At 38.2% G+C, this 15,716-nt stretch overlaps 1 protein-coding gene across 1 annotated transcript in view; it reads right to left on the bottom strand.

Annotated features, from left to right (window-relative positions):
* The window catches only part of eys (eyes shut homolog), a gene marked incomplete at its 3' end in the record, with an annotated part of 165,495 nt that extends 161,195 nt beyond the window's left edge, over nt 1-4,300 (bottom strand). The window contains 2 exon segments of the mRNA XM_062430919.1: nt 2,905-3,021; nt 3,550-4,300. Of these exon segments, the coding sequence (XP_062286903.1) occupies nt 2,905-3,021; nt 3,550-4,300 (868 nt within the window).
* Nucleotides 4,301-15,716: the final 11,416 nt, after the last annotated feature.

The raw sequence follows: 15,716 nt of genomic DNA, 5'->3' as shown, positions 1-15,716 counted from the left end.
CCATTAACCTAACTGTACATTACTGGAGCAAATGAGACTCATTACCTAAATAATGGGTGAAGCGGTAATGTCTCATAAACAAGCTCACCAGATCACGAGTGCCACCCAATGCTTGAAGATGAGTCTTTAGCCCCAGTCCAAATCACATAGCAAGAAAAACAATTTGGCTGCCAGTGAAAACACGTTACAGTTGTGTCTTATATATGAATCATTCATGGAGAGAGGAATTGGCATACAAACAATGCTTTGATTTAGTTAAATTGGGTATTGTTAAATGATTCACACATTGAAAAGAACAAAATCATTTTCATAAAATGCAGTTATTTGTAAGCATAGAATCTGCATGTTAAGCCCACTATAAAATATATTTTTCATTGGTTTCATCTAATTGGATAAGGATCAATTCAATAATGAAACATTAAAAAATGAATAAATGTTGTTGCACTTTAACTAAGCCTTCCTTCTTTTTATGGACCTTACCTTTTGAAAGCTAACAGAAGTTGACCAGTGTCAAAGTTCTGACTTCATATGATCAGCAGAAACAACATACTATAAAACCCATCTTAATTGATTGCTGTAAACCTTTGTTTTATCAACTGTGATACGCTCAGTTAGCCAGCAGTTAGTCTTGGCTTTTTACAACTGCATGTTACTGGCCGTAACATGAGGTTTTAAAGTATATGATTTGAAGCAGCCACTCCATTTATTATGGTGACTAATATAACATCAAGTGGAACCAAGTTTAAAGGACCAGTGTGTTAATGTGTTTTAATTAGTGTATAATCACCTGAAAATAAGAAAACAAGTCATTTTTGTTACCTGATAGAATGAGTTATTTATATTTACATAAGAAGCGGGTCCTCTTCCACAAAGCCTGCCATGTTTCTATAGTAACCCAGAACATACAGACCAAACACTGGCTCTAGAGAGGGTCTTTTTTTAGTGAGTTTTGCATCCACTTTAGCTTGGAAGGTGAGGGGTTGAGGGGCGGGTTATTCAGTTGGTTGAAATCTGCAACCTCACCGCTGGATGCCACTAAATCCTAGATACTGGACCTTTAAACCCCATGAAGAAATGCTGAACTTTTATATTAAAATGGTTTTTGTACACTACAGAATATATCAAAAATAAATGGGAAAAAGAAGGACAACTTGACATAACCAAAGAAGAATGGCTTAACTACTGCAAAATTCTGTGGAGATGCACAAGTGCACACACATGGAGGGAATTTGCGTGGAAGTGTTTGATAAGATTTTTCACTACTCCAAAGATGAAAATTCATTACACAGGGGAAGACCCCATATGCTGGAGAGGATGTGGAGGTTGAGATGCAAATCATTGGCATATATTTTGGAAATGCCCAGGGTTGCAGAATTTTTGGTCAGATGTTCATAAAACAATGGAGGAGATATTTCATATACAGATACCCAACCAATTTGAAACCTTTATCTTCGGCAAATCAGATTTTATTATTGGAAACACTAATAGATATCTTTTTATAATTATGGTAACTGTAGCTAAGAAAAATATCACTAGACACTGGCTTCACCCCGAACCTCCTACAGTGAGTGAATGGATGGACACGGTTGACGACATATATCGAATGGAAAAAGTCACACACTCACTTAATCTACAGATGGACAGATTTAATAAAATATGGTCAAAGTGGATCTCCTTTGTTGAAAAAAGACGACCTAACTGAAGGGACACGACAGAATGATCCTTATTAAACAACAAAACATTGGGGTCTTTCCTTATCTGAACACACAAAAAGAATATAGGCCTACTACTGCTAGTTCAACCTCCCATATGTGTTAATATTCTCTAATCAACCTGTGTTTTTCTAATATACATCCCAGTTCTTATGTTTCTTCTGTGCTATTGAAGTTAACTAAAAAATATATATATATATATATATTTTTTTTTTTCATTGCTGGTATTGTGCCATATCTTAACTAAATATTTTATTGTTTTGGGGGTAAAAAAAAAAAAAAAAAAAGAAGCACTATAGAGTTAATAATACAGTATTAGACATGTGACTACCAAATGTCCAGTATTTGGGTTTTGTTTTTGTCTTTTTGATTTAAAAAAAAAAAAAAAAGAGAAAAAAAAAAAAACATATTTGTAAGATTTTGGTCGTCTTTTATTTTCATTTATTTATTATTCATTTTTAATTTTCTCATTGTTGGTATTACGCTATATCTTAGCAAAATATTATTATTTTTTTTTTTTTTTTTTTTTTTTCTTTAGGGTTTTTTTTAAAAGTGCCTAGAAAGTGACTACCAAATGTCTACTGAATCTTTGGTTTTGTTTTTTTTTGGTTTAAGAAAAAAGGGGGGGGGGGACAAAAACAAAAAACAACTGGTTTATACCTGTGCAACACAGGTGTGTTCATCGTAGTACCTAATATGTTGTACGCGCTCTTCAGTAAGGCTGAGGTTTATGTGGAGCAGTAAAATCGTCCTCTACTTTCGAAAGTGATAAATTGTTCTGTGTGGTTTTGAAAATACTCAGTACGCCACTGTTAGACTTTGTTCTTTACATTTACTTCCTTTAACAAGTGTAATGGATGTTTCATATGTGTACTGTACCTTGCATTGAATAAAAATTGTAAATTAAAAAAAATAAAAATAAAATGGTTTTTGTAGTTCTTAGCTTTGACCTTTTCCAAAGATAGTCGCCCCCGAGGCAAATGACACAGTCACACAAATGGAACCAATTTTCCCCCACTGCCTTTGATAAGTAACAAATCATGAAAAAACTGTCTGTGTATGATTCACCTGTCAAGGATGAACACTGCGCAATTACATTCAAAGATCAGGTTTTGTTGTCATAGTGACTGACGATCTATCTATTTATTCATCTATTTATTACCCTGCTACCAGCTGAATAAGGGCTGCTTACCAGAGAATCCTGTGTCACAGATGCATTTGAAGGAGGTAGACGACATTTGAACGCATGTCCCATTTTCACAAATTCTGTCACAGTTTTCTTTCCCGATGACTTCAGAGCAGTTAACTCCTAAAAACAAACGACATATCAGTTGACTTCTTCACAGAAACACAGAGATAGAAAAAGATAGGTGAAGTGTGTGTTCATGCACAGAACCCTAGTGCTATTTATTTGAATTTCTAATTATCTAAAAGAGCACTGTGAAAAATGCTGCTGCAAAGAGAGCTGTACATGTTGGCAGCAAAGAGATTAAGAAACAAGTAATTTGGAATTCAAGCTGTTTTAATATTAATTCTGTTTGCCTTACATGTGAGTGTTAATCTGATAAGGGGTCTAAACTGAATAACTATGTGTCCAATAAATAATTAATTGGAGAAGGCGGCTTGCATTACATTTAAAGTTACATATATATTCTTTCAGTTCTGTCATTTCTGTCTCATGTATCAATAAGTGCCTTCTTAATAAACATTTCTCTCAAGCAGACATAACTCAGAGGTAAAAATCAATGAAGTACAGCAAATGTTCAAATGTATTTAGATGTAGCTCTAATTTTAACAAGAGAGCTCAACAAATGGGATGAGTGAGTTTTGTCCTTACCTGTAAAATGTGGAGGACACAGACATTTATATGTTCTGTGGTTTGGATCCGTGGATCCATTACTTAAACAGACTCCTTTGTTTTCACAAGGGTTGTCCAAACAAGCATCAAACTTCTCACAAAACCTCCCGGAGTAGTGGTGGTGGCATCGACAGTAGTATGCACTTTCCCGGTGGCCTGTTTGACAAACACCGTTCCCCGAACACAGTCGAAGCAGAGGAGAAGCCTGACAAAGCTGCGTTTTCACAGACACATTGAGCCTTAAGCCGAACTTGCACAGCTGCGTATCTCCCTCGTGCAGAGCGATGAAGTAACGGTGACCCGGAACAAGCCACTTGGCCTCCACTTGCTCACTCCCATTTACATTGTGAGGGGAAAGAAACTGATCTTCTCTTTGACCATTTGTGGAACAGCTTTCAAAGTTGTCTTTTGACACGTTGAGGATTCTGATGCCATATGACTGCAGCGTTTCATCAGTCGTCATCATCAGTTTGTCTCCGTGTTGCAGCTGAAGTGGGCATATCTGTGGGAAGTTAAAAGGTTGCCCACTCGACTCCTCTCCCTCCTGAGAATCCCAACACTCTGCTACGCTCTTACAGATGTTTCCTACGAGTGTCCAATTCATTTGGACTGAGTGTTGTTTAAGGTGCCACTCAAGTGAAGCTGGTCTGTTGCAAATAGTTTTGCAATCAATCAAGTGGACAGTGCAGCTCACAAAAACAGCAATCAAACGGAACAAAGATGTCTCCATGTTTCTTCTCTCTTCCTATTTAATCCAAACCAATCTGGAGTAGTTGACTTGTGTCATTTGGAGAATGGCTGAGGCAAATTGTGTGTATTGTGCTTCATGAGATAATGTTCCATGTAGCTCAAGAAGTCCACATGACCGGAAATAACCTGAAGGAAATAAAGATTTTTAATGATTTTTGCACAAGAAAAAAACATTTCTATAAAACTGAAGATGTCTAATGACTTAAAACTTGATGACAACTATGCTAGGAAGAAAATAGGCAGACAGAATACTATTATGAGGATAGTTTGTGTCATTGTAACACATGGACTAATGGCTTCAGCGAGTCTGGTATAGCTGTCATAATCATATGCAGTGCTGCTGACCACCTAGTGTGTCACAGCAGCCTCTGCCTCCCTGAGGTTTCAACAGAGAGTGACAATGTCAGATAAAATATTCTCCCTCCCTTGCCGGTGCCTGATACCTCAGTGTCAGGCAGTGAGATGAGTTAAAGCAGACAGCATTGTCTTTTTCCCTCAGGCCCTTTTTTTTTATACGCGTGCACAAGATAAAACAACAAAGTAGAGAAGCCTCCCTGCAAGAAAAAACTCTGCTCCTTGATCAGCTCACAAGGGCTGATATGAATAACTGCATGGTGATAAGTAATAAAACGCTGAATATGGAACACCAATATCAATAGAACGGGGAGTGATAAAGTGAATGAGATTGCAAGTATTGTCATAAGGGCTGTGCGAGCACCCAGAGGACTTCATTTACATAAGATGAGGTTGACTATTGTGCTTCCCTGAACAAATCGGAAAGCTGTCCCCTGATTTTATTAGTTAGTCAGTCAAAATTTAAATTCTAATCAAGCAAACAAATATATAATTTGTTTGTGTACTATGTTGTTTTTGAAGGATATTTACTGCACTAGTAGTTTTCTTTTCATCAATATTTTAATATTAACAATGCATTACATGATGAGTGACAAACCTACAGAGAATTATCACCCAAGTGTGCAACTTTTTAACATCTCTTAACTCCCTGCTTTGTCTTTTTGGGGCCGACTTTCAGCAAAAAAGCTCAACAATTCCACTCAACACAACTTGCCCGGCTACACAAAAAGTTATCAACTAACTGGTGATCATAATGGAGCTTTTGGCAGCTGAAGAGCCTAACATTTACCTCAGGAGTAGGTGGAAACCAAAATTGAGCTAAAAGGAATGAGAACATTTAACTTATGTTGACACACGAGTACAAATGAATGATAATGATGCTCTGTCTCCGCTGTATTTGTAAACAGGCATTTGCTCGCAATATTAACATTAAGAAGGCAATACTAAGTTAATGTTGTGTTTACAGCTTGCTGTGCTGCCCCCTAGTGCTCAAATAATTAATTATTGAAGGTTCAATTGGGAAAGTCAATCAGGAAATCCTGACCAAAACAGGAAGCAGTAACAAGGAGTTACAGACAATTTAGAACAGACAAGATGAAATTTATTACAAAATCAAGTAATTACAAGTAATTACAAAATCATAAATAAATGTACTATTAAGGGGCCATACAAAACATCACATCACATACAAAAGACAGCAAAAAACCTCTTAAATCACACCTGGTACCGAAGATAGTAATGTCATAGTAGCTACAACGACTCAATAATACTGACTGGGTAAAATACATATGATAATACAATGAACCCATTTTCACCTCGTCTACTAGTCATAACAAGAGCTTGGTTACCACACTAGCAACTGTTTCTCCAAGATCTATAATCCAAAATTGGAGCACAGAGAGAGACAGCTAGGGTAAAAAAAAAGGGAAGACGCTTTTATATCACCGCGCATGTGACAGCAAACTGGCAACGTCTACAAACAGCATGAGTAATAGATTGATGCAAGAGGAAACACAGTGACCAAGGAAGAAAAAATGCAGGAGGAAATATTACCATTTTTTCCCCAATTTCCACAGATACTGTACACAGCAAGGACGCAAGTGTGCAAAGCCTGGTGGATTATATTTTAGTCAGTGTATTTTATCCTAGTATTGAATTTTCACACTGACATCAAATGCACTGCTGCTAATTTGTTATATTTCAAAGTGAGATATCTAGAGGCTGTTTCAACCCTACACAGTCTGCATGATGAATGAAATTTACACCCTAAAGATCATTTATCCTTCTTAATTGTGGCATGGTTCACATCAATTTCATCTGAATTACGCTCAATACTAATATATACTTTTACAGAAATCTATACTCTTGGCCGCCGCTTGAATAAACAGGTTTTCTGGGACATTAAGATGCCTTAAAGATATTGATCAGCCGGGATTAACCTGAGGGCCAAACAGAGGAGTGGTTCAAGTAACAAGGGCCACAGGGTTAGAAGCAAGGTCACGTATAGGGGGTCAACTAATTGTCTTCTACAGCCTCCTGCTTTCATTACAGCTCAGTTCAACACACATTTTAGGATGCCAATCACGCAGGTGTGCAGAGGGCAATGGATCAAGGGAGCTGTGTAAATCCTCAAATGATAGAGACGACCGGGAGGACACAACAAATTATCACATCAAGCTGGTGAGCCTACATGTCACTTGTTTGTCATACGAGACAAAAATCAGGTTATTATTATTATTTTTACAATCAACTCACTGTTAGAGTCTTTTTTTAAGTAAAGATTAACTGGTTCAGCTTCTTAAATGTGAATATTTGCTGTTTCTTTAAGTCTTAAGGTTTTGGATTGTTAGTTGGACAAAAAAATGTCTCATACTGTATGTGTTTTGGGAAATTATGGCGGCCATGTTTCACTGTTAGACATTGATTGATCAAGAAAAATATCAGCAAATTAAACTGTAATAAAAACTAATCATCATGTGGCCATGTATTTAAAATATAGGCTTCATATTTGCCATTTCACATGACAGTTTGATCATAAACTAGGCCACGTCTGAGAACATTTGCCTGCAATCTAATGAGAAAAATTACATTTTCTTTTTTCGACACGAGTAGCAAAGTTTGGCTCATTAAGCCGACAGTGCAATGCGGAGACAGCAATGAAGACGTTCTCTGGTGAATGAAGCACAATTGCTAGTTACAGTATAATGGCACTCATGCAAGAATGAGGACGCGCAGGTGTAAGTTGAGGCAAACATTGTTGAGATAAATAGTGCAAGCCTCCTTGTATATGGTAATTTCTCATTATGATTTCCTTGATTCAAAACTTCTAAGGCCCTGACAGCTGCAGTGACTGAATGTTGCGGTGCGTTTTGTTGCCGTGCTGTATTTATGTATACTGCACTTCTGTTTGCCTGCTCAGGGACTGGGAATGACTTCTTGGAAGGTTATGTTTGTGAGTAAAGATATCAATTCATGCTGTAAGCTTCTCAAACTGATGAAATCTGCTGCTTTTCTACATATTCCCCTGAAAACATCCATAAAAAAATTATGAATAAATCTCCACACCTCAATGACGATGCTGAAATTATTAAATAAAGGTAAAAGTAAATCATTGCTTCAGTTATCACGGCAGACGACTCAAGGTACGAGTTAGATGAACTTTACGACAGCATAACAGAGTCCGTGATCTTGTTTTTTAAAACTCACCAGTAATTGGTATGACAGCAGCATCATTTTTCACCAATGTACCAATCAATTCTAAAAGCCCAGTCCTTTTTCTTTGAAAACTAATACAATCTTTGGGAAAATGATTTCACCTGAAAAGTCTCACTGTAAAGTAAACACGCAGACTTTAAATCAACTGGCACCAAACCCATTCCTCTGTCCATTCACTGATATACAATCTATTTCTGACAACACTGCGGTGATGGATTTAGGAGATGATGTCCTGTTTCAGAGTTGGTTGGAGCAGAAAGAGGTCAACAGCCATCATCATTAAGTGTGGTGGAATACCGACATGTTTTTGAACAATTTTGCAAATCAAAACCACTTAGGCTCAAAGATTTGTGATGATGGACCTGAAATATTATCATTATTTAATCATGCAAAACATAATAACTTGGATATCCTACAGCTAAAATTCAAACCCATACAAATCTGTTTATTTTTGCTGCTGCATTACCAGCAGGACGCCACAGAAACAGCACTGAGCCATTGATGTCACTGCAGAGCCACTGGAGGACTGATTAGCGAAACACCAGCAGGCTGCTGGCCACAGCCGCTGCCGGCCTGATCACTTGCGCTCCCTGGGCAGCTATCTGGATCATCACTAATCAGTTATAACACTGATGAGCATCCGGGCCCCGCAACCCTGAAAACTAACCTCCACATCAATTTCCCAGCTTTAAGTGCAGTAATTGATGCCAATGGCGAAACCAATTTTAACTCAAATTTCAGGCTCATTTTATGAATAGCTAACATTAAATCACAAGGTAATGGCAAAAAGAAAATTGTGTCATTTTGGTTACATGGAAAGCTACAAATATAACCCTTTTTTTACTTTCTTTGTTCTCTATAACCCCAAGCAACATTTCTTAAAGAAGTGCAACTGCAGGACTTTTCCAAGACTATAATACCTCAAAGCAGGTATAACCATGGGTTAAATTAGGCCAGAGCCAGCAGCAGCACAGCTTCACCAGCATGACTTCACCTCTATGAATTGCTCATTTTTGTTTGAGGCAATGCCTTCATCAGTCACTAGCCCCCCTGTAGGATCGTCTACATTGTTTCCTGTTTATTTGGTGCTCTGGAGAAGAACCTCAATAAAGCAAGGCTGTGTGTCTTTGTTTGTTTGTAACACTTGAGCAGTGCTTAGGGGAATTGTGGTTTATACTCTTTCAGCCACATAGAGCCTTAAGAGGTCTGGATAAAAGAAATAAAGCAGGTCTACGAGACAGCATGATCGCATAATAATGATCCAGTTATATGTTAGAATGTTGTTCATCCAAAAACCAGAAAATTGCTCTTTTTTTTTTTAGCAGTGGTGGCCAATTCATTGTATGAATTAAATGTTTTGTTCAGTGATTGTTTTATACTCACCAGCACTGTGCTAGTTGCACTCTGGTGTTAACAGGTGTGGTTGTGTTCCACTCACTTCAATCAGGCATTACACACCTTCACCAACCCCCCACCAACTCCCCACCAACTCCCCACCACCCCCCTGCTCCGGAAACCTCTAGTGCACTTGTTCAAAAAAATAATCAGTCCCTCTTTTGTTAGGATTTTTTTCAGTGCTTATCTTGCTCTCATGTGAATTGAAACTCAACACACATGGAGCAAAGACCACAAGGAGGCCTACACCTGCCAAATCTGATGAACCGATATGTGCAAAGTGAGAATTGGGTGACAGAGGTGAAGTTATCAGGAAAATGTTTAACAGCCTCTCAGGGTTTAGAGGCTGATGCACTGAACATAAGCATACAATTCAGTCCCACCACCAAGAGGCAAGAATACAGCTAATCCAGCATTTGTACTGTAGATCAGAGCTACTGCAACTCACAGATCTCACAGGTGTAATTTATGCAGCAAATTAAATATGCAAGTAAGCATGTAGGAGCCCTGAAGTTTCTGCTGATTACCTCTGCAAAGGAGGTTAAATTTTCACTCCTGCTCACTTGTTATTTGACAAGCACACAAGTACTTGTTATTTAACAAGTGCACAGAATGTCTCAAAAACCTCTTATCAGATTTCAATTACATTAGGTGAAAGGTTTGGCCGTCAGCCGAGAAACAACTTTGATTTGTTTTTTGGTGCAGATCCAGATCCATTTGTGGATCAGAGAACCTTTTTTAAGTATTTAACACTGTACAATAGTGCATTTTCATGGCTGTGACATTTACTTGAATTTAAAATACAGATCTGGATCACCTTGTTTACTTTAGTTCCAGATCCACAGTTATTATTTTCTGTCTAAACATTTTCAGTTTCGCATTTTGAGGATCGCGTGCCCTTGGCAGATGTATTTTGTTCTCTTATTGTAACTCATTTCCTTTTCAAATTCACTGCAAATCATATCAACGTCACCCATAAAAAGGCAAATGCTTCTCGTGTCTATAACAAGTAGGTCACGTCTCACTGTTGACCCAAATTAACATCATGGACCAGGCAAGGTGTTTGAATTTTGATCACCTTTGGCAGGAGGGGAAGGCAGCCTCATCACCGGGCCCTTGTGACGACCACATGGCCTCACTGTGTCTGTATTGTAATTCAGCAGTAGGTTCATAGTGATATGCTAACTACTGTAAAGCATGTGTCATCCTGCTGTAAAAAAAAAAAAAAACTGCACAGCAGCACACTGTCGTCCCAAATACTCTGAGTAGGCAAGTCTGTACATCACAGTCGAAGGGAGTTCCAATCAAGTCTATGAAGAAGCTCCACCTGCCCTGTCCTGCCTGTTAGAGTGACGCTGAAACTGACAGAAGACTGGCCAGCAGCTACACTTGCTTCTCACACATTATATAGCTGAAGCAGGCCTACAGCCAAAAGGTCTGCATTAAACAACAGCTTAGCATTAAACTCAGCCGACATGTCTTAACTTCCCCCATTCTGCCAAACGCTAGGCCTGGGATTTACTGTGGACTGGTAATCTGACTAGTAGGGCGCATTCAGGACCATCTGCCGCAACGTCTCTGCTGTCTGGTTAACGTCGTGTGTGTGCTGCATGCTCACCATTAAGTTGAGAAGGTGTTCCGCCCTTGAACGGCGACTTGTAACATCTTTTTTTTTTGGCGAGTTTCTTATTCAGAGCGGAGATGTTTCTCCCTTGGGAATATGACAGCTGAGGCGTTCAGGCGCACACAGGAAGAGACATGTTGCTAAGGAAATGTGATCAGACGCTGAGAGCTGAAGGCGTGTCTGTCGGCTCTAGAGATGGTCCTGTGAGGCAGGACAGGGCGGGGATTCAGCCTGCCTGATTGATTATTTAATTAGGCTAAACTAAATATTCATTAGCAAAGCTGACTCATTATCTTGTGTAAATAACTGAAGCTTATGGAGCAGCCCCAGGTCATCTGAGAAAGAAAAAAAAGTAGGCTACTCTTGGTTGAGAAATCTCATAATCCATGCCCATGGATTTGTAAACTGTACCCTCGGATTTGCAATTCATATAAATATAATTTTATATATGTATTTAATATAAGTTTAATATAAAATCATCCTTCTTTTTAAGAAGTAGTCTTCCTCAAATTAATTTAGCCACGTGTGTGTGTGCGTGTGTGTGTGTGTGTGTGTGTGTGTGTGTGTGTGTGTGTGTGTGTGTGTGTGTGTGTGTGTGTGTGTGTGTGTGTGTGTGTGTGTGTGTGTGTGAAGATGTGGACTCCATGAATGCACAAAAAAATCTTAATTATTTTAAAAATAATAGTAACATTTTAAGTAAAATAAAAGATAACGCAAAGTGGACTGGCTTTGTCTTCATAGCAATGGCTGAGGATCATGGGTAATGTAGCCTCTAGGAAACAACTGAGAAAAATCTGCGTGCATCGAGGCCATTGGTTATAGATCTTAAAGGACAGTCTATAAAACGTATGTGCAGATTTATAAACCTTGAGTAAATCCTGTGGATTGTGGAAGTATCTGTGGATCTTTCTTTTTTTTCTCAACTGACCCCAGGAGGACTCCGTAGGGTGCCATATTGGTCCGACAGCCCATTATTCCGAAACCCCAATTGTTCGAAAAACTTCCCATTGGACCCCATTAGTCCGACGGCCCGTTTTTTTTCTGAAAGCAAAAGCTCAATTTTGCAAAAGCCCGTTGCTCTGAAAATACACACTCTCCCTGGAGTTTTCTGCCCCTAATATCTTTGTGTATTTTGACGTGCAAACCCTAACCCTTAGTCTTAACCTAACCTAACCCCCTTCAATGGCGAGCACCATGGACAGAGCCAGCAGTCACTGAAGTCCAACAACTCCAGTGTGTATTTTCGGAGCAGCTTTCACACCAGGGAGCTGCACTGCAATCAGTCTTGTACTGTTGGTTGCTGAACAACAATACAAGCAAGGGGTTAAGTGCCTTGCTCCAGGGCAATTTGCTGGTGGCTGCCGAGGGAGAGAAGAGTGTTGGTCATTTACATTCCCAGCCCAGATTCCTCCAGCTGGCCAGGGATCCAGCCTGCAGACTGTCCATTCATGAACATGTGACAGGACTGGACTGCTACTGCTGTCTGTCAGCACACTGTCTCTCAGGAAATGTAACAAGAAAAGTATTTAGAGAGACATTTTCCCATCACATTTCACAAAGTCACTAAAGTTTCAATGACATCATCTATACGGGTGGTGGGACAATGTTGGGGTTTTTTTGTCTTCATGAATGGGAAACAGATAAAGAAGAGTCTGATTCGCAGTTTATTTGATTAAAAGCTGTTTGAAGGTAAAGGAAAGAAAGTCTGTTCATTGATAACGGAAACATGTTAAGTTTCAGAAACATAATGAATTTCTTCTAAATGATTATCTGTGCCATTTTACTATAATAAAAATCAGTGTACAGATTTTTATAGGCACATGTCCAAAGCACTGGCATGATTCTTTGACCCACTTTTAAGCGCCCCCACACACCCCCACCTCCTCTTAGTTGAGGAGCACTGCGCGAGATGACAGATGTTTTTATAAAGGTCACAGGCTTCTGTCACACCTTACTTTTCTTGATTGTTTGTTCACAGTAGGATTCACAGCATATTTCATTTTTACAAGTCTCTCTGTGGTTTATGCCTTATACTCACTGCACCCTCGGCAAGCGTTCACCCTGCAGAAGCTCTGCAAATAATAGTCTTGTCAGTAGTCAGTTTCAAGTAATTTCAGGATCAATTTTAGGATGACTGTTCTTATCAAAATACATCAGCATGAAGGACTTGCCTGACCTTAAGATTTGACACATTCTATCTCCCATGCTTATCTTGGTGAAAGACATTTAAGTTCTCAAATTTGGTTTGCTTCCCCGCTGTGACTAGATTAACGAGCTGCCCTTTTGCTGGTAGCGTTGGCCATATTTCCCGCAGCTTTAGGTATCTTCATTAGATATAGAAATATTGACCTTCAGTGCTTTTTATGAGAATGTATAACAGGGTAAAGCAAGCATTTATCTATATAGCTCTGCAAACTATTCTCATCATTCCACATCTTCTTGTACTGTGCCAAGCTCAGTGCTGGTATTTTATATTGTACACTTGGTTCAAATGTAAAGAATATGTTTTACATTTGATGCCTACTTTCTATATTTGGTAACCTTACAACAGAAGTTGGAAAGTGAATATACAACCAGCGCAGTGACACAAAATATGCCCATGCTATGACTTTTATTTGTGTGTGTGACACAAACAAAAGTCATAGCATGGGCATATTTTGTGACTGCATCTGCAATTCTGCATTATCACAGTTTTTCAAAATCACATAATCGCCAAACTGAAATGGATGGATAATAGTATCTATAGTATATTTATTGTACGCCAATAAAACATAATGATTTTGTGTTTATATGATTTGTTAGTTACAATAATGGGGTTCAAATGTCACTAAAACAGGGATACTGTATACTATTTTAACAAAACTTTAGTATTTCCATTATTCCAACATACAAAGAAATCTTAAGAAAGTTTTAGTGACACTACAACTAACTAATATTTTATTAATTTGTCATCTGGTGTACATATAAAGCCAGATAATGTATCTAAAGTAGTGCTTATCAACTGAAGAGCTAGAGTGCAGTTTATTGAAGTTAAAAGGACTATTAAAGAGTTGGTAACAAATTGTTAAGTGAAATTTTACAAGTAAATCAAACAAGAGTTGACGATAATCGACCAGCAATCATTTCTGTTCCTCTTTAGCACCTTGCTGGAGGTTAGAAAGTCTGTGGGCTAGAAGCATTTTACTACAGTATGTGCTGACTCAACAACTTGTTAATCAAGTCCACAGTTATGCACACACAGTCAGCTGCATGGAGCCCGCTGAGAAATACTGGGATCCCTCTTGAATATAGATATAATTAGATTGTTGCACAAGTTTTCGCTGGCTGAATTATGAACTCAGGAGCAAACTATGTTCACTGAACAGAACGTGTTGAGTGATGCCGCAGTGTGCAATCTAAACAATGTCGCTGGAGTATGAACGTTGAGATTTGACAGTTAGAGGTTCACAATATTTATAACTACATTGCGGCTTGTTTGTGAAGAAATCGTAAAAATATTAAATTCCTTAAATTTTCAGCTGCTGTTTTTGGCAGTTTAATTATCTACTAAGTCTAACAAGCAATGCAAACCTAAAAACGAACTCAAACAGCCGACATTTTAACAACTTCCAAGAATGTCAAATATGAAAAGAGGCCCAGAAAAATGAAAATAATGAATACAGACAGACATTATTAAAATGTCACAGAAAAACATTCATAATTTAATTACTGATTCAGAGGCCAAATGCCATATTGAAATTGCCACGAAACTTAAATGTTTAAGCTAATAGAATTAAAATAGTATATTAAAGAAATGTTCCTGAGAGTCGTAGAGATTAATAAAGATTTACATGTACAGTAGCAGCAGTTTCTCTTCCCCTGAGTTATGTGACCTTTCTTACACTCTTAACTGCGTACTGCAGAGCTCCGGGGTAAATTTTGTTGTACTGTATGTAGCTTATGCCTATCTAATGCAAATGCAATACATTTTACAGCCATTCTCCAAATTGACCTACAAAGAATGTATTCCCATCAGGTTTCGAGGAGGAAAACATGTACAAAATGAGTAATTGCTGCAAACGGAGGGAGATGAATTGTGTTTATACAGTTAAAGAACATTTTAACAGCCACACAGCAAACAGGGTATAATCACAGATACCAAAGAGATTGGCAACATTGCCTTATGCATCACTTGGGTTCATTAATTGGGACAAATGTGCAAATGTACAATATGACACATGAGAATAACCACAAACAGAAACCATCAATACTCTGGCAATTTTGCATTGAAATGGTGTCAAACTGTTTTCAGTGTATCGCATTCCTTATACATGTTTGACTTGCATTAATCAATCATCTTGTAAAATATGAATGCTGATTGCAGATTTCGCTTTGCTGTTTGACTGATTACTCTGGACTAATTTGATAGAGTAGAGAGGGCACTTGAAACAAGGGCACCATCTTTCTCCCTTTACCTCTGGGATTTAAATATTAAACATAAAGGATGGCAGATTATTATCCCTGTCACCTTGCCTTAAGCAATGATATTCCGTTTTAACAGTGCCATCAAGTACCTGCTGTGTCACATATTAGTGTGATTTCAGGTTCTTTGAAAAAATGTTTATGAGGCAAGTGAGTTAAGGGACAAAACACATCTCCACAGAGAGTGGTTCCCTCAATCTCATTATCTGTGGTTAGAGTCTGAAATAGTTCACAGAAAGGATTGTTAAATTACTACAATGTATTTTAGGTTCTGATAAAACCCTGCTTACTTGAGTTTAAATCTATCCTTCATGCAGATTAAAAATGTCTGCAGTAAAAATGTCCT

This window comes from Scomber scombrus, chromosome 12 (genome assembly GCF_963691925.1).
Source record: "Scomber scombrus chromosome 12, fScoSco1.1, whole genome shotgun sequence".
Lineage (NCBI taxonomy): Eukaryota > Metazoa > Chordata > Actinopteri > Scombriformes > Scombridae > Scomber > Scomber scombrus.
Note: the sequence above shows the minus strand (reverse complement) of the source record. Positions and strands in the feature narration are given on the sequence as shown.